At 42.4% G+C, this 18,979-nt stretch overlaps 1 protein-coding gene across 1 annotated transcript; it reads left to right on the top strand.

Annotated features, from left to right (window-relative positions):
- The first annotated feature begins 1,204 nt into the window (after nt 1–1,204).
- On the top strand, nt 1,205–13,271 carry VDAC2 (voltage dependent anion channel 2). Its single transcript, XM_053983526.1, is given in 11 exon segments — nt 1,205–1,387; nt 4,923–4,994; nt 5,978–6,027; nt 8,233–8,385; nt 8,475–8,527; nt 8,967–9,194; nt 10,333–10,483; nt 11,369–11,426; nt 12,242–12,309; nt 12,311–12,355; nt 12,357–13,271. Coding segments are annotated over 11 exon segments (1,128 nt in total). The 5' UTR covers nt 1,205–1,212; the 3' UTR covers nt 12,432–13,271.
- Nucleotides 13,272–18,979: the final 5,708 nt, after the last annotated feature.

Raw genomic sequence — 18,979 nt, forward strand, 5'->3', positions numbered from 1 at the left:
GGCCTTTCTGCTAATCTGCTCTCTTCTTAATATCCTGGGAAAATAGTGTTCTACCATGTGTTCTGGAAAATGAATTGTGCTATTATGTATTTTTTGTATCACACAAATATTGTTTATTTGTAAATTAATTTTACTTTCTTGAATTTGAGATCATGTCATAATCCAAGCAATGAGAGAAGAATATGAATTTTAGAAATGGCTATTGTGCAGTTCCTTGGCCTTGCAATGGTCTGCATTGTGATTCCTCCTGCTGCACAATAGTCGTGTGACTGTTCTCCAGCTATGATTTATGGTCAGACAGCACTGTCTAGGAAAGGTATCTGAGGGTTATTGCTTCTCTTGGCCTGAGACACTCTGTGCTCTTATGGGGAGGGGGGGGTGTCTGTGGGTGGTGACTGGAAGAGGTAAAAACGGAGCTTAGGCAATTTGAAAGTCTGCGGCAACTTGTCTGCAGGAGGCACGACGCCTTGTTCCATGGAGTGCAACTGCCAGAGCGGCAGTGGGACAGCCGTCCTGCGGGCTGGCCCTGTGTGTCCGTGGCCTTCGGGCAGCAGCAGCAGAGCACGTGAGGTGCGATGCGTTCAGCGGCAGCGGGACAGCGAAGGCGAGCAGCGCTGCGGAGCGATGCTGGGCACTGCCTCATCGCCCCCTGCTCCGCGGGCGCTGTTCCCTGGAGAAGGAAAGGGCTCCTGGGGGCTGTGAGGAGCAAGGGCTGCGCCCGGCAAGCGCCATCTGCACGGAGGCCCCCGGGGCCTGGCCGCAGCTCCGGGGCTTCTCCAGTCCGCGTGCCAGGGCGGGAGGCGGGTGGGCCCCGACAGGGTGACCAGTAGTTTCCCAGGAAGGGCGGCGGCGCCCGGATCCTGTTCTGTGTGCAGCCGAGGGCCGCCCATCCCCAAGGCGAGGAGAACCGTGCCCTGCAGGCCCCAGGCGGAAGGTTCCGGGTGTGGCCGCTACGGCCGCTGTGGAGCCCCTCCTTCCCCGCGGCGGCCCCAGCCCCTCCGCCCGCCCTGCGCGCACCGGCCCCGCCCTCCCGCAGGCCCCCGCCGCCGCCGGGGCTGCCCGCCCGAGCGCCTGCCCGGCCGCGGCGCCGCCGTCCGGCTTCTGGCTCGGGGCTGCGGCGCCTGCCGCCGCTGCCGGGCTCTGGGCCGCGGGCGCCGGCGCCTCCCGCGGGGCGGGTGGTGGTGTGGCGCGGCGGGCGGGGCAGGCGGCGGGATGGGCGGCCCCGGCGCGCCGGGGTCCTGCGCGGCGGCAGCGGCGGGCGGGCGGATCGGTGTCTCCTTCAGTTCGCCCTCCACTGCCCGCGGCTGCAGCAGCGCGGCCTGCCGCACGACTCTGCCCGCCCCTGACCGGCCTGAGCCCTGCTCCGCCGCCGACCCGCGACACGCAGGTGCCGGCCCCGGCCGAGATAAGCCCCGCGGAGCAAGGGTGGGGGGGCGGGCGGGGCTCGCCTGGCGGCGAGCGGGTCTGGGGCCTCGTGGGCCGGGGGTGGCGGGGCCGCGGGCTCGTCCCAGCGCTCCCGGGTTCGCGGGGCGGGCGGAGGGCTCTCCGTGGCCGCTGTCCCCGCGGTCTCGCGGCCGGGCTGGGTTGCGCGGGGCGCGGCGGGCGGGAGGGTCAGGCCGGGATGCCCAAGATGGCCGCGCCGAGCGGGTCGGTTCACCTTGCGGCGGGGCGGGCGGCGCGCCTGGCGCTCGGCCTGGGGCCGCCGCTCGGCCCGGCCCGGCCCGGCCCTGCCCTGCCCGGGCTGCGGCCGCATCCCCGCTCTCCCTTCGCTGCCCTTCCTCTCCGGGAGGCGCTGCTTTACTGCCCCCGCCTCGCTTCCTGAGCCCGCAGGCCATTTCCAGATCTCGTCCTTAAAGTTTCTACATTGGCCTGGCCAATATTAGGCTTGCGTGTCCACCTCCGGTCTGTGAGTAGGGAGAGGGTTAATGCAAGGGTAAGGAGGTGGCTTTTTTTAAGCTCTCTGTTGTATCAGTAAGCCTGAAGGTCACCGTGTGTCCGATGTATTTTAACAAATTAGTTTTTAAATAACCTCAATTCTTCTGTTGCTATTTATTGGGATACTGGGATAATTTCGGCGTAGTTGTTGGCTTTTAAATTGGTGAGTACACGCTTTTTTTAAAAGTATTATAGGCTGATATGTTTTATAGTTTGATCTTGAATATCTTGAGATCTTACAATTGTTAGAAATCCTAATAGAGGTCTGTGTCATTTTTTAATTGTAGAGTTTGAGAGTTTTGAACTACTGCTTCTAAGGAAAACTGTGATGTAGTAATCCCAATAATGTTAATGCATTTTTCTGTTCTTGGGGTGATTTTTTTTTTCCTTTTTATTGCAGAAAAAAAAGCATGATTGTGGCTGCCGAGTAACAGATTAATTAAACTTTTTTCATCACGGTGGCATGAAAAAAAGATTAGGGTGGAGCTCTCACTTGGCTCAAGTGTATTCTGTACTTCAAGTCGGTTATTTTACAGTTTTTACAACAAATCTCTGCTAAATGATGCTTATTGTTTAGTGACTTATAATTAGTAGTTTCTAAGTGAAAGATGCTTCAAAATAGTGTTGAAAAAAATTACTCGTGATTATAAGAATTTGCAAACCTATCAAACATTAAAGGACACAGGACTGATTTTTAAATGGCTCTTTTTTCATTTAATGAGCGTTCTGATGGTGACACTGGTTTATCAGACATTTAGTATATCCAAACATAACTCTTGGTTTCCTTTTTTGTCTTCATCCATCCCGGTCAGTGTTACAGTATAGTATTAGAACAGCAGTGTGGCAGTTGTACTCTCTTTCAAAGTTTTATTACAAAACTTGTATCTGTAGACTGGAATGTCTGACAAATATTGGCTGGTAAGGATGCTTAACTAGGCCAGATAAAATGATAACATCCTTTTTACTGTAATAATCCTCTAAATTTTGACACAGATAAAAGTCTCTTAACTTCTCAGGACATTTCTGCTTAGCATAAATCTCTTGTCTGTACTGCTTGTCTAGTCAGTTTGGTAACATCGAAAACAAAAGGGAAAAGCTTGTTTATTTATACTGTAAAAGCATGTCTGTGGTAAAGGCTAATATAAAACTCCAAAACTAGAAATAATTATTTTTCTGGCAATGCTAGTTAGAGGTGAGATTTGTTCATTAGAGGAAATGTGTGGCTCAACCTTGTCTATAATCTGTTAAACTGCTGAATTGTACAGGTACTGTAGAACAGAACTCTGCAGGCGAGAGTTCTCACACTCCCTTGTAATTGGTCTGTCAGCTGCTTTTTTTAATGGAAAAAATAATAGGAACCATTTAATGACTTGTCATTGGGATTAGGGTCTGTTCTTCTATAGACTTTAATTCGGGTTTAACTTCTTTAAACTTCAGATGCTTTAGGCCATTTTCATATGGAAAACCAGACTTCTTTTTGAGCAAGCAATAGATGTCTTGATATAGTGACCTAGTTGTAGGGTTTAGACATCTTTGCTAAAGAAGTTTTTCTGAATTTGTGTGTATGTGTGTGAAACTGAGTGTAAGTATTGTTTCTCCGAGGAGGTTGAAATTATACCCTTAGGGCAGTAGGGAGCTGAAGTAGGGTACTCTGGAAATCTGCATTATGAATTGTAGAAAAATAAGGAACAGTCTTCTGCCTTCCCATTGATTGCTAAAGTAGTTCGGGGTTTTTTTTAATAGCAGTTAATAAAATTTGGCTGTATATGGCAGGTGTAATTAGGGTTTGGAAGTTAACATGTGAGAACACTGCCATGGTTATTTTTCAAGTTCTAAAGACAGTTTTTTCATTTACTTAAAAAATCACCACACAAAATGAAGATAAAAAGTCAATTATGTTAATCTGAGTCTCTCAGCTAAACAAATGTGACCAATCCGTTTGAGAAGATAAGATTTTTTGTTTGCATGTGTTTAGCCTTTTCATAGCCTTGTCTAGTTAGGTTCATTTTCCCCCTTTTCACAGTGTGGGGGGAGTTACTAATATGCTCTGTTTCCTATATTTCACAACTTTAAAATTGTGGGCCTCTGTGACAGCAGCCTCTTGCTGTTGAAATCATGGGAAAACAGTCTTTCAAGGAAGTACAGATAAGAGTGTGTGCTCCCAGGGAGGAGAGCGATACGGGCCTGGGTGAGACCTTAGCCTCTGCCCATGGGGCCAGAGAGCTGGGCCATAGCTCATCTGCAGTGGCAGGTTCTTTAACAGCAGGGTTAAAGAGAAAGGCACTTGTAAAGAGATCTTTTCTCCCAGGCCCCACACTCCTCCTACTTGGATGTTTTAAACTAACAGGACAGCTTCCCACCATGTAAGCTCTTACATGTTATTAGATTGATTGCTGGTTAATGGCATTAGATCTTCTTTTTAAAATGGTATGTCTGCCATGTAAAATATGGGGCAAAAATGATGTTGGAGAGCAGATATGCTCTCTTTTTACATTTTGAAAACTAAAACCTTATGGGTACTTTCAATTAGTTTTCATAAGCCTGTGTCAACTTTGGCTTTGTAGAACTTCAGGGAATAACTGTCTGCATTACAGGTTTTTAGATTTCTAGTGTCCAGATTTTTGGCAGTAACTATGCCAACTCTGGAAATGTGAGTTATTAGTTAATTTGTGGTAATGAAAGACGTACGGAGAAATCTACCTGAAAAATTAGGAACTGTGTGGTCTTGTAATGGCTTTTCTCTGTAATGCCTCTTTTCTGCATAAGCTGAGAAAACATCTCATGTTCACAGTGACCTTCAGTGAAAATCTGTGTTTCACAGAATACTGTAGTATCATATGTATTAATTTTAAATATATAATTATATCTATTAATTGTCTGTATGTAGATGAATCTGCCTTAAAGACTATATTGAAAGAATTGTGGTAGCATTTTTTCATGTGTGCAGTGGCAGAAAGTTCATTATTAATTAGTCCTTTACCTTTCAGCTCCAATGGCGATTCCTCCATCATACGTAGACCTTGGCAAACCTGCCAGAGATATCTTCAATAAAGGATATGGTAAGAATAGTACCTTTCATAAGTGGTGTTTGAGGTGCAACAATGAATTGCCTTTTTTAAGTCTGTATGGAAAATTGAATGATCAAATGCCAGTGTTTTTGGGGAGGAGGAAGGTATGGTGTGTTTTTTATCTCTACCACCAACTAACAGATTGTTGAAGGCTTTTTGTGGGTTGTTTTGATGTGAAGGCTGTTAAGTCTTACTGCTTGAGCCACATAAATGTCAGAGGTGTACAAGTATGCAAGAATGCAAGCAGCAAGTATAGTTTAACTTAGGAGCACTTTGTTTACTGGTCTGTCTGTGCCACAACATTTGTTGATATAGAAAGGGTTATATACCAGTCTAATGTAGCCTTTTTTGGATTAGAAAGAGGAATGGCTAAAGAATCCTGCCATATCTTAAAATGCTTTAATACCAGATAGCTGCTTAGTTAAATCATTCTTTGTCACAGTGCTGTTTCTTTCTGGTCTTTGGAAATGTGGGGTTTTTTCACTAAGACTGTTGCTCGCCTCTCTGGATAACAGTGTGAATTGACACTTTCACAAAACCTACTTACATTACAGTTCCATTGGTTGTGTATTTCCCAGTGACTTTGTTTTTACAGTATTTTACTTTGAGATATTTTGTCTTGGTGCAGAAACAGGTGTTTTATGGGTTGGGATAGCTCTTTAAAAGGCATTGACTATTATATAAAAACAGTTCAATTCCAGGAACAGAAAATAATGTTTTTCCTTTTGGAAGCATCATTTGGTAGTTAAATATACTCACATAGAACCGAGAGGCACTTCCCTGCCTTGGTTTGGAGAGGCCTCCTTTACCTGCTGTGGCATCTGTAAGTTGAATGTTGCTGAAGTCAGTCTATAGCTGTTTATATATATAAATGAACATATGTAGGACACTGCTGAGTCTGCCTGAAAGATCAGGTTATTGAAAAATTTGCAGGGCCTTCGTTAACCATGTAACTTTGACTTCTGTTTATTAAGGCTTTGGGTTGGTGAAACTGGATGTGAAAACAAAATCTGCAAGCGGAGTGGTGAGTTTAAGTAACTTTTATTATATTTTTTTTCTAGCTATGTTCTGATACTTAGTTAAAAGGGGCACATTTCGGATGCTGTTAAGTATTTTATAGGTTATATGAATGATAAATATCTGGTGTTAAATAATTTCAGAAGCCCCTAAAGTTCTGAATGTATCAGGAATATTGCCTTGTTTAGTAGTCTTTTTATAATACAAGGGCTTATTAATTGTCCCTGGTTTTACATGTGAAGGTGAACAAATAAAGGATTTTAATATACCAATAACAGTATACAGAATTTATTTCTGAAGTACCTTGTGGTACTGTTTGGTGGAAATTTCTGGCATCTTGGTTCTCCTCTGAAGTAGCTGGCATTGAATAAGCATGTTGAATCTTTGGCTCCTCTAGGTACTTAAGTGCTTCAGTAGTGCTCCATGCAAGATGTCTCAGTCATGCACAGTGCCCCCTGTGATTTTTATCTATTTCTAGAGCAGACTTTGCATGATATAATGGTAGATTTTTTTTTCTCCCCATAACTGGAGCCTGAGCAGTGTAACTTACTGTTAGAAACAAAGTTCATGGTTATATGCTGTTTTTTCTAGAAATCTGTATGCCAACTGAAACACAGTTTGCAAGAGCCCTATTACAGAGCTAGTTGTTCTTACTGTAGCTTGTTTCTTTGGAGGACTACCAGTTATGCTGGTAAAACTCTCTGAAAAATCCAAGCCTAATGTGAATCCTGTATCAGTTATAAGCCATCCTTCCCAGGAGGAGAAACTGCTGGAATATATGTCCTACAGATGTTTTAAAGCTTAGATAAGATCATAAAATTTGTTTCTCCTGAAGCTGTTGCCCAAATGGCTACACTCACATAGACTCTGTGAGGTAGGAATAGCACAAAGCAAGAAGTTAAAGCTGAAGGTATTTGTGTAGTTCCTGTCCCTTGCCAAGAAATAGACCTAGTAGAATTATGCAACTGTGTATGGTGTAGTGGGTCACTAACATCACACAAGTAAATGTCTTGGATGTGGTCTGATTTGGTCAGCCACCATTAAAGAACAGTCTCAGCAATGTTTGTTTTATGCTCTTGGGGCTTTTGCTGTAAGAGTGCCTAAGGGCTTGCGATTTCAAATCTGTGTTTCCTTCTGGGGAAGGTGAGTGTGAGACATTTGTTTGAAAATAATGTTGTGTATGGAGGAAGACAGAGATCAAAATGTTTGTTTAGATGTTTTAAAAAGTTGAAATAATGGACTTCTTAAATCATAAGGGCAATAATACTTCACTGGAAAGAGCTCTTTAAAAGGTATTTGCAAACCTGGCTTCCACTTCTAATTACTTTCAGTTTTGAATAGTGGTACCCAGAAACTGTTCATTCTGTTCTTTGTGAGAATCCAAATAGTGAGAGATATCAGTGATTACTTCCTTTAATAAAGAAATGAGAGTGATACTATTGATTTCTAAGTTACTTTCAAGAATTCCAGGTCAGATCATACCATACTATAAACCCAGCTTGTTTGCTAAACTCCCACTTCAAACGTTATTTCTGTGTGTCATTGAAACAAAGTGCCGGGACAATAGGAATTCTATAGGTGTTAGTAGAAGGTGTGCCTATGGCTGGTGGGAAAGGCTAGTGCATTGGGCAGACTAAGAACTCCTTAAAAAACAGTTAAAACCCCAACCCAAACAAGAAACCAAACCACCCACCCCATGTCCAGTTTGAAAAATGATGCCATTCTGTGACATTTTACAGTTGCACACTGTCTTCAGGGATGGTTGACAAGAGTAATGAAAATACATATGTGATTCATAAAAGAATTTTACTGGAGTTATAATATGTGCCTAATAGTGTTCTTTGTTCTTAGTTTGATTTTTAAGTTGCTCACTGGAAGTATCAAACTGAGCCTTACATTTCAGGAACTTGTTGCTGCTTTAGAGGAGAGTCCTTATGGTAGCTACTGTCTTGCTTTGGAGTTAATTTGCCACCCTGTACATTTTGTAATAGTGGCAGGAGTGCTGCAGTTGAGATGGGGATTGTGGGGAGGCCTTCATGAGGGCATGAGTCATTAATTCTTCTTGGCTGTGCTGTTCTCCCTTCTCCACTGCAAGTTACCTACTGATTGTAATTTTTTTTTTCCATATAATAACCAGATCTTAATGCCTGCTGAAGGAAACACTGTGTAATGCTTTTAGGATTACCTTATTATTATCTTCTGTGCTTTTTAGGAATTCACAACATCTGGTTCATCGAACACAGACACTGGAAAAGTGAATGGGAGCTTGGAGACCAAATACAAGTGGGCTGAGTATGGTCTGACTTTCACAGAAAAATGGAACACAGATAACACTCTGGGAACAGAAATTGCCATTGAAGATCAGGTAATAGATTAGGAAAATATTTATTTGTTTTACCTCTGTGCAAGAACTGAATTTATAGCTTTATCTTATCTTCTCCCCCCTTCAATTAGCTTGCCAAAGGCTTGAAGTTGACATTTGATACAACTTTCTCACCAAATACAGGGTAAGAATTGTTAACGTTTTTACCTTACTTGGGCAGTAACAGCACCATGGTCCATTGATCTGGCCTGTGGTGTTGACAGAGCTTTTTGTATGGTTTGCTGTTGATCCAGCTTAGCAAATCCCAATGCTAAAGGCTTCTGCTCTTTACCGTGACATCACTATGGGGTTAGTATTGCACATTTCACAACTTTGCTTATTTTCTGGGATAGAAATACTGGAAGATTGCAGGAAACATGAAACTGCTGCTACATTCATCAGAAAATGCCTGTTTGCCATAGCCCTGCGTGCTTTGAATGGGCTGGCTGTACTTTTGCCTGGTCCAGGGGATGCATGTGCAAGACATTTAGATACATTGTGTAGAGTCATAGGTCTTGAATTTGGCAGGTCATTGAGGAAGATCATGTATGCTTGTCTTAACATAACTCTTTCCTCTGTTTCAGAAAGAAAAGTGGTAAAATTAAGTCAACTTATAAACGTGAATGCATAAACCTAGGCTGTGATGTTGACTTTGATTTTGCCGGGCCTGCAGTCCATGGTTCAGCTGTCTTTGGTTATGAAGGCTGGCTTGCTGGTTATCAGATGACTTTTGATAGTGCCAAATCAAAATTGACAAGAAATAATTTCTCTGTGGGTTACAAGACTGGAGACTTCCAACTGCACACTAATGTGTAAGTACTGAAAACTTCTCCAGCTTTCCAGAAGCAGGCTTACTTTATGTTTCCTTCTAGTCAAAATACAAATGCTTGAAATATCAAGAGGTGCTTACAAGGCCGTTAATTGGGTGCATTTTTCAATAGGAAACTCTAAATAAATGTAAATGATACTTTGTATCTCTCTTTTTCAAAACAGTAAATGCCTGTGACTGGTTAGCACTTCCAGCATATGTGGTACAGCTTGCCAAATACTGAAGTACGTGTAAATTGAAAGTGCAGTACTTCAGTTATGCAGAACTGATAATAATGCTTTTTCTGGCTATCCCATTATATTGAGTTGTATCAGATTGCAATTTAAGGGCAGTAGATTTGTTAGAGGTACTAATTAGTGTTGCATTAATGCTGTAGTAGTTTCTAGAGTAAGACTAGAGCATTGCTTCTGGGCTTTTTGTGGAGGTTCATCTTGCTTGTGCATGAAACAGTGTAAACAAGTGTAAGACATCTTTCTTCAGACTTCCTGCCTTTAGATCTTACTCCAGAGCAATCTGATATTTTCATGATATTTTCAATCAAAATTAATAAAATTGGTGGAGTTCTAGTGTGTTTAGATAATTAAAAGTTTTGCTTTTGAAGGGAAAGCATGGGGATTTTATCACTCTGAATTCATGGAAATTGAGGAATATAGGAGAAAACTATAAAATACTTTAGAGTCCGGGCTGTAAGAATTCAGTTTCAATTTACTAATGTAAAACATTGTGACAGATTTTTGGGAGGTCATTCAGTTCTCTAGGAGTTTCACATATTCAATAATCATAAATTCAGAAGGCCCATTTTGTAACCATATAACACATATTGGTCAGTTTTGTAAGGATGTGATGTGGAGTTTTGTTCAAGGACTGTTTTTTGGCAATTAACATGAGAATTATCTGTAGCACTCTGAAATACCTTTTTATTTCCATGAATTACCGCCGTTTAATTTTGCCCTGAAGCCTTCATTCACCTTCCCTTTTCAAAAAATGTGAAACAACTCAAACTTCTGAAATTCTTATTTGAATAAAAATCTGAAGTAGTAAAAAAAAAAACCCAAAAGAGATAAAAAAAAAAAAAGTGGAATATGCAAATAGGAAACTAACTTTTTTCTTAATTTGTGCAGCAATGATGGTTCTGAATTTGGTGGGTCAATTTACCAAAAAGTGAGTGACAATCTTGAAACTGCTATAAACCTGGCTTGGACAGCAGGTAGCAACAGCACTCGTTTTGGCATTGCAGCTAAATACAAGTTGGATTCCACTGCTTCTCTTTCAGTAAGTATGGCTGTAACCTGAAGGGTTGTGCAAAATACAGTGTATTTTCAGTTGCTGTGAATCCCTGTGTTATTAGTACAAAATAGGCTGGGAGGCCTTGTAGAAATTACTCTTACAGTCCAGGCAATTTTAATTAAGCCAGCAGTATTTAAATTCTGTCATGTTGCTTACAGCAAAGTCTCATAGAATCTGACTGTCAAATGTGCTTATGTTGGAGATCCTACTGTACTTACAAAAACACAATTTAAAAAAAAAAGGTTGTGTCTGGTTCTGTAAGTTTACAGAATTTTTTTAAACTAGTTTTTGGGGAGCTCCGTGACATTCTCATGGTTAGAACTCTAGCAGTACTGGTTAAAAGTTGACAAGCAGCAAAGTTTGCTGTATGTTACAAAGTTGGAATCATTCTGTTGAGGAAGTGATGCAAAGTGAAATAATTTTGTACATATTGTTTATGATGAGATTACAAAATGTTTGCTGAGTGACTGACAAGATCCTAATTCCTATGTAATATGAACATGGAGGAGTCCTCTGATGTGGCATTTTTTAGGAGACTGCTGGTAAATATCTCTGGCCTGCTGAAAAAGGGGAAGTGGTGAAGTTTACCTATGAAATCGTGTTTCAGTAACATTTCTTCCTGCCCTTACATCCCTTCTGCTCTTAATATATGTTATTGCTTCAAAATATGTTACTGCTGCAGCTGTAAGTTGAAGGACGAGGGCGTAGCTGGAAGGAGAGAGTTCAGGAAACACTGTACTGAAAGAACAGATAACATTTGGTTAAACTGATAACGGCAGTGTTGCCATAGTAATTTTAGATTCTGAATGGTAACAAATAACTAAACAGTTTAAACATTTCAGTTGCCTTTTTTTTTTTTTTTTTTTTTAGGCAAAGGTGAACAATTCTAGTCTAATTGGAGTGGGTTATACCCAGACCCTGAGGCCAGGTACGAGCTGTCATGAATTATATCACATATATATCTTCTATGCATCCTAAAGAAAATAATTGAGGTCTCTGCATTTGTATGCATTTCTTTTCCTTCAGAATATTTTTTCTTTGAAAGCCAAGTAGGTATTTTACTATAGCTTCAATCATTCATCAAACCTTTATCTAAGCAAGACAAACTCCATTTTATCTAACGGTATCAATATATTGTATTCCTCACTGATCTGTGCAAGAATGGACTGCATTATGTTTGACAGCTTAGCTTTAGGCTAGGCAAAGCATGTCTTCTTTTTTGGCACTGCTTTGTCCAGTCATACTACGTTGAATGATAGCAGGTCTTCAAATTATCATTAATTGTCAAAATCCCACACTTCCTGCTCTTCATATTTAGTAAAGAAACCCTCCAGACTGTAACTTGTTTCACTTCAGTATAAAAGCACCTGTTAAGGCCATAGTACCATTGGTTAGTTCCTTATTTGAAAAATCTAGTTTCATTCCATCCCTTTATAGGTAGGAGTGTCTGTCTATGCACAGATTTCCTCCTCATTTTCATGTCTTAATGCAGGAAAGAGAACTCTTGCGTATTTAGCAATTAGAGACTTCGTATATTGACATTATAACTGTTTACAAAAATCATAACACTTTCTTCATGTGACTGACTTTCAGTAGATTTCATGGGTAAATGTATACTCCTCTAAAAATCTTTGGAGGAAAGTAATTGTATAAAAAGAGAGCTATAACTGGGACTTGTGATGACAGAGGTTAAGTTGCATGAAAGCTACTGTGTTGTAAACATGCTTCTTAAAAATCTTACAGGTGTGAAGCTTACACTGTCCGCCCTGATAGATGGAAAGAGCATCAATGCTGGTGGCCATAAACTTGGTCTTGGCCTGGAATTGGAGGCTTAAAAAGGTGAAGAAACTGCTGCAGAGAAGGGATATCAGAAGAATTTGGCCTTAAAATGTATTTCCAATGTGACCAGCAGGCTTTTTTCCAGGAAGGATGACCTAGAACAAGAGCTGTATTTGAAGTATTTAGACAGTTACTTGTTAGCTGGTTTCTAGTTAAATTGGTTACCCATCTAGTTAAAATTCTGCATTAGTGCAGTCACTTAAACATTATTTAAATGTATTTAACTGTTTAATGCGCTACCCACAAATAATGAAATAGACATTTATGAAAACTGTACAATTGTGTGCATGTTTGTTTTTATGTTCCTTTTAACATTCGATATTGCCATTTAATGAAAAATGGATCACTGGATGTTTTGAAATGAGGTCACCAATTTTGTTGACTGACCTGAACTAGAAATACATTTGGTATCCCAAGACAAATTATGAATAAAACAAGTACACACACATACTTGTGCCTCAGATACTTTAAGAGTGAAGATACGAGGCTAGTGCTCAGTTAAGTTTTAAGTTTAAATAATCCAAGAAGTAGTGCTCTGTACCTTTGTGCAATTAAGGACCCCCGCCCATGACAATACTGAATATAGGTGAACAGTTGGATTCCTCAAGCAAATTGAATGTGCTTTTCTGTCAGGTAAGGTTTGTCACGACACAATGGTTTAATTCCCCCTGTGATCCACGAGCGAGATGTGCTGTGTTCCTAGTTGGCCTTCTGATGCAAAAAGTGCAGATCGGTGTACTTGGCACACTGAGACATTTAAGAAATGTTCCTTGAAAAACCTCACCACAAACACACCTTTTGCTTATATTTGTATGAAGTGAGATGTATCTCTGCAATTGAATGTAACAGTGTAATGGTATAACAGCCTGCTTATCCCAACTGCTGTGAGAGGTTTCTGCTTAAAATGACTGAAATAAAGACAATTTTAAATGGACATGGAGGAAAATGCATCTGATCTTGCTTTCCCTTTAACTAATAAATCTTGGCAGATACCCATTTTAAGTCCAGAAACTTGCAGAATAATGGGAAAATGCTCATGATTTTTCATGATAGCAATAAGAGAGAACAGAAGTATGAGAGATACTTAGTCTGCGGACCTAACATCCCTGAAGGTCGAACTAGCTGTGAATGCTTTTAATATGGAATATGTTAAACATCTGTAGGTGCACTGCTTATATTTAAGAGTTGGAATTTACTGAGCTTGGAGGAATGCCTGGAGCCTACTTCTTAAGACACTCTCATAGCTGAGAAGGGTGTCTTGAACCACTTAGTGGTTCACAGCAGCTCCCTTCATAGTGCAGGTGGCTGGCTTATGGTGAGGAAGCTCTCTCTGGTTTGAAAATATTACCAGTTGATACTGAATTAAAATTAATGCCCATAAAAGTATCAGTGACTTGCTCGAGGTCTTGTTCCACCCTGCATTGTTACCCTCAGACTGAAATTCTCACATGAAGCACTCTGTTATGAGCTGCCTGTGTTTAGGCTTTAGCTGTAGAGTAGCTGAGCCACCTTCTTTGCAGAAGACAGAGCAGAGCTTAAGCCTCCAGCTCAGGCTCTTGTGCAGGCTTACTGGTGTGTTTGACTAGTTTTCTTACATGATAGTAAAGCATTGTGCTGTGGGTACATTTACTGCTGTTGTCACCAAATGCCCTTGTCTGAGTTGCATTTCCACCATTTAGGGTGGAAGAAGCATGTAAGGTGCAGTTTGTTGCTGTCATTGCATGTTGTGTGTGTTTTTAGTTTGAGGTGGTTTTATGTGCTAGACCACTTAAAAGCTAGAAACCATGCAGCCACACGTTGCATTTTTGTATGTGTTTTCAGTATAACCATCTTTGGTGCCTCACAAAGACTGGGCTTCTGATAGAAAAACCACAAAAAGAAAAGGAAAGCTTAACAAACCAAAACAAACCACTAAAAAAATCCCCAAAACAAACCAAAACAACCTACCAGATCCAAAAAAAAACCCTGCCTGAAATGTGTGCCTGAAGGCATTGTCCAGCTGCAGCACCCAGACAAATAATGAATTGTGTCTTTTGGTTATGAATGATGCCTTGTTTCTATCCTACCAGTGACACTGATGCTTCTCAGCTTTTCAGGGGGCTGTAATTGACTTTTGTTTTTGGTGGTAGTGGTTTGTGGGTTTTGGGATTTTTTTTTTTTTTTTTTTTGTATTTTATTTTAGAAGCAAACATTTTAGCCTTTTTCTTCACTACCTGCTCCTTTAGATATTTTTTTCCTGAGGTCACAAAATGGGTAAGTGAAATAAAAGTATATATTGCTGAGTTTCTCTTAAAACTCTTAAAAATTAGTAATGGAAAACTTGAACCTATTAATTTTACTCTTTGTAAATGTGCATGACTTTACTAGTCCTCAGCCGTTAAACCTAAAGTAGTTGTATTTGTTATAGTGCTGATAGGCAACCGGAGAAGTAAAAAGGGCTCTGCAGTAGTTAAGAGAACTGTGTAAATGTGAGTTTTTCTAAAATACTCTGTCATAAATCACTACTTTGAACATGAAAAAGAAGTTCAGTGTCTTTTTCTTAATATCTCTCAAGGCTTAATAAAAGTGGCTTTCAAACATACTTTTCAAATGTTAGAGAAGCTTGTGGTGTAATTGGAGTTTTGTGGTAAGGGATGTTGATGGTTTATATAGCTCCATTTTATTAAAATATGTTAAAAGCCTTAATGATAACTTTCAGTGCCAGACAGCCTTTCCTCAGGTGTTCGGAATAAAACCCCCCCACCAGCTGAGATAACCAATGACCAGAGCATTGTTCTGCATCTTGTTTGTGTGAATTGTAGCATTGCATTCCTGCCTGGTATAGCTGGAGTAGGGGGTGTCTGTGTACATTGCAAGGAGACTTAATCACGCTTTCATAAATAAAAATCCTTTCACATGAGATTATGATGCCCTGGATTTCACGAGTTACTGTCTGAGTGTCCTGATTGTTTATGCTCTTCCTGTGCTGTAGAAATTCTCCAGGTTGGTTCATTTAACCTTGAACTCTTCACGTGGTTCAACTGGGTGTGGTATATTCCTAAATCTGCCTCTTGCACACTGCAGTTCAAAAGCAGGAAACGTTGAACTATTTTGGAATGGGCAGGGAAACCTTTCGTCCCCAAGCGTCGGGACAGGGTTTTTACCTTTTCCCTTGGCGCTGGATAAAGCGAGGCAGCAGTGAGGGTGCCTGCTGCCCTCTAATGTCCTGTTCTGTGTTTGGCTCATTGCTGTGACGGGCCGTCGGCCAGGCACAAACACATTTAATTCATGGTGGCTGCTCTCCTAGGGGAAGTAGAACCGGGCAAAGGAGACGGCTCATGCACGGATGATTCAGCCCGACTACCAAAGGTCCTTGTTTCCTTATCAAACCAGTGAGCAAAGATAGAAGCAAGGCGAGGCAGTAATGATAAAACTGGCTTACACCTGTAGCAGCAGTGTCTTAATGGCAGGTAGAAATGCTTCCTGGCAGGAAGGGAAACCCAAAGAAAAAGCTGGTTGGGTTGTTACATGGCGTGAAAAGGTTAGGTTTATTGTAATTGGTTTTATTTGTCAGTTTCCCTTTGCAGTGGAATGTTTCTGTTCCCAATCTGGAATAGTAATAAAAACATAGATTATATCCATTAGTGTAGTGTGCATTCATTGTATTTAGTGGTATTTCGTTTCTCATTATTGTTTCTGGGCCTTTTAGTTGTGCTTTAGGTCCTTCTTTCCACATGCTGCTGGGTCAAATGGGAAGCAATAAACAGCTGGATTTTTCTGAGCATTATGTGCAGCATCTTTCACTTCAGCTGCAAGTTCGATACAAATGCTCATGTAAAAAGAGGAATTTTTTTTTTTTTTTTTTTTTGCAAAGCAATTTCTGAGAATATGTAATTAAAACTTATGAAAATGCTATTAAACAAAATGTGAGGTGTTACATACTGAGATTTGGTTCATATCTACCCTCATGTTGGTGTTGGGAAAAGTGCTGACAGACCTTTAAAGATGGCAAGCCTGGACTGTTTCAGCTCCAAATATTTGACCTTTACTTCAGTTCTTTTTAAATGAGAATTTTTTGCTGAGCCCAGTACCATGGCAGTACTTACAGCACACTTGCTGGTTAACAGTAGTGCACATATCAGAAATGTTTCCAGGGTTTGTGGGTTTTTCATGGAATATCCTTTGTCCTGGATCCATGCGAGAAGATCCTAATGCTGAAGCAATGATGCTGTTTTAAGAGTTTGGCATTCTTAAAACTCACTTTTTGTTTGTTTACTTTGCCTGTGTTCCTATGAACATTAAAACACTAAATGGCTATTACAGAAATGTCTCATCTCTTGCTGTGCTTCATCGCTTCAGCCTGAGTTACCCGAGAGCCGGCATGAGCTGAGGTGGGTGCGCACAAGGAGCCAGTGAGCTCTGCCCTCGGATTCTTAGAGGTCTGTGGTGGCATTATTAAAAACACACTTTTAAATTTACTCTTTAGTACCCCACGTGGCTCCTTCATTTAAGAAATGCTAAATTTCAACCTGTGGTTGAGGTTTGGCTGCGGCGTGGGGAAGGATGTGTGTGAGTTCTTCTGCACAGACCGGGATGTTTTCCCGGCAGCTTCCGAGCGAGCGTTGTTGCCAGCGCACCGTTCCTCGTGAGCCAGTGCAGTGCGAGCCCCGGCTCTGGCCCTGAGGGCTCCGCCGGCCCGAGCCGGCCGGGGCCGCTGCCGCCATCGGGGGCGCCGAGCGCCCGCCGCGCCCCGGCCGAGTCCGCCGCGGCCTGCGGGCGCCACCTGGCGGCCGCCGGTGCCCCCTCACGCCGCCGTTGCGCCCTCAGGAGGAGCCGCTCCTGCGGGCACCGTCCCCAACCCACCGACCGAGGGAGGCAGCGGGACATGATGGCGGCAGCGAGCCCGAGCTCATTCTGAGACAAAGAAATAGAATTAGAGGAGGAAACGCCCCGCGTACGCCGGCACTCGGGGTGCTCTGTCCCTGCGACTGAGCCCTGGGCAGCGCCCGTCGGCTCTGGGGGAGCAGCCAGCGCTGTTCTCATGAATTGCGGCAGCTGGCTCCTGGGAGCCTCCACTCCCCTCTAAACGGAATTAATTAACGCAAAAAGTTGTCTTCCCGACTGCTGCTCAGCTCCTGACGTGACTGTACTTTTCTAGAAGAAATCCCCAAATGGCTTGAGATACCTTGATTTCCAAAGACATGTTCTGGCCACCCTTGGCTATAAGAAACACTTCCTGGCAGGAGGACAGGGCACACCAGCTGCCAAACCCCAGCAGGCAAAGGGGAAGGATTCAAACCCTTGCTGACCGGTGATATTCCCATGTCTGGTGGCATCAGGCAGTGTGGTGGCCACAGGACATGTTAGAAGTGCGGGTTAATGGCCGCAGCCCAGGGACCTCCCACTGCTATAGTGTGGCTTGCTCACAAACTCTTCTCCCCTCACAATTAATAGTAATTTATTAATTGCAACTTGCTTAATTGCAATTAATTGTAATTTAAGTGTCAATCAACCCATTGGAGCATGGGAACAGGGAAGAGAGCCCAGCAAGTCTGTTAAGGGCTTGTCCCATGTGGATGTGGCCAGCAGTGTGCCCAGGTGGGCATCCTGGCTTGTACAAGAAACTGTGATCAGCAGAATTAGGGACGTGACTGTCCCTTTGTGTTGCAGCATGACGTCCCCACCAGGTAATAATAGCTCCATGATTCCAGAAGGCTGATCAATCACTTTATTATACTACACTATACTTATTAATAAACTCATCACCCTTACAGACAGTCACAAACGGGTTTACCTAATTGGTCCTTGAATCCAAAACACCATCACCATTGGCCAATTAAGAAATCATCCTTTGGTAAACAAATCTCCATAACACATATCACATGTTCACAACAACAGGTGTAGCAAGTGAAGATAAGAATTGTTTAGCATTCTTTTCTCTGCTCTTCTCACAGCCTTCTCCAGGACTGGGAAAATTGTGCCTGTTGCTCTCTGTGGCCAGAGTGGCTGCCACACCTTTGGGCACTCGTGAGTGAGGCCACACCTTGAGCACTAAATCCTGTTCTGGACCCCTCAGTTCAGGAAGAACATTGAGGTGCTGGAGCATGTCCAGAGAAGGGCAGCAGAGCTGCTGAAAGGTCTGTAAGTCCTATGAGGAGCAGCTGAGGGAGCTGGGGCTGTTTAGCCTGGAGAAAAAGAGGCTCAGAGGTGACCTTATCACTATCTATAACTACCTGAAAGGAGGGTGTAACCAGAATGGGGTCAGCCTCTTCTCCCAGGCAGCTGGTGAGAGGACTAGAGAACATAGCCTCAAGCTGCACTAGGGGAGGTTTAGCTCAGACATTAGGAGAAATTTCTTCACAGAAAATGTGATTAAATATTGGAATGGACTGCCCAGGGAGGGTCTGTCCTAGGAGGTGTTTAAGAAAAGGCTGGACATGGCACTCAGTGCCATGATCTTGACACAGAGGTGTTTGGTCACAGGTTAGACTCAATGATCTCAGATGTCTTTTCTAATTTAATTGATTTGGTGATTCTGTGATGCTGTCGTGAAGCACCAGACTTTAATGTTTGAGCTGCTGGTGCCATGGGGCAGAAGTGGTTGAACCCCTCAGCTCCTGGGGAGTCAGAGAAATGGGTGTATTGCCAGCTGCCCTGGGGCTG

This window comes from Vidua macroura, chromosome 8 (assembly GCF_024509145.1).
Source record: "Vidua macroura isolate BioBank_ID:100142 chromosome 8, ASM2450914v1, whole genome shotgun sequence".
In the NCBI taxonomy this organism is placed as follows: Eukaryota; Metazoa; Chordata; class Aves; order Passeriformes; family Viduidae; genus Vidua; species Vidua macroura.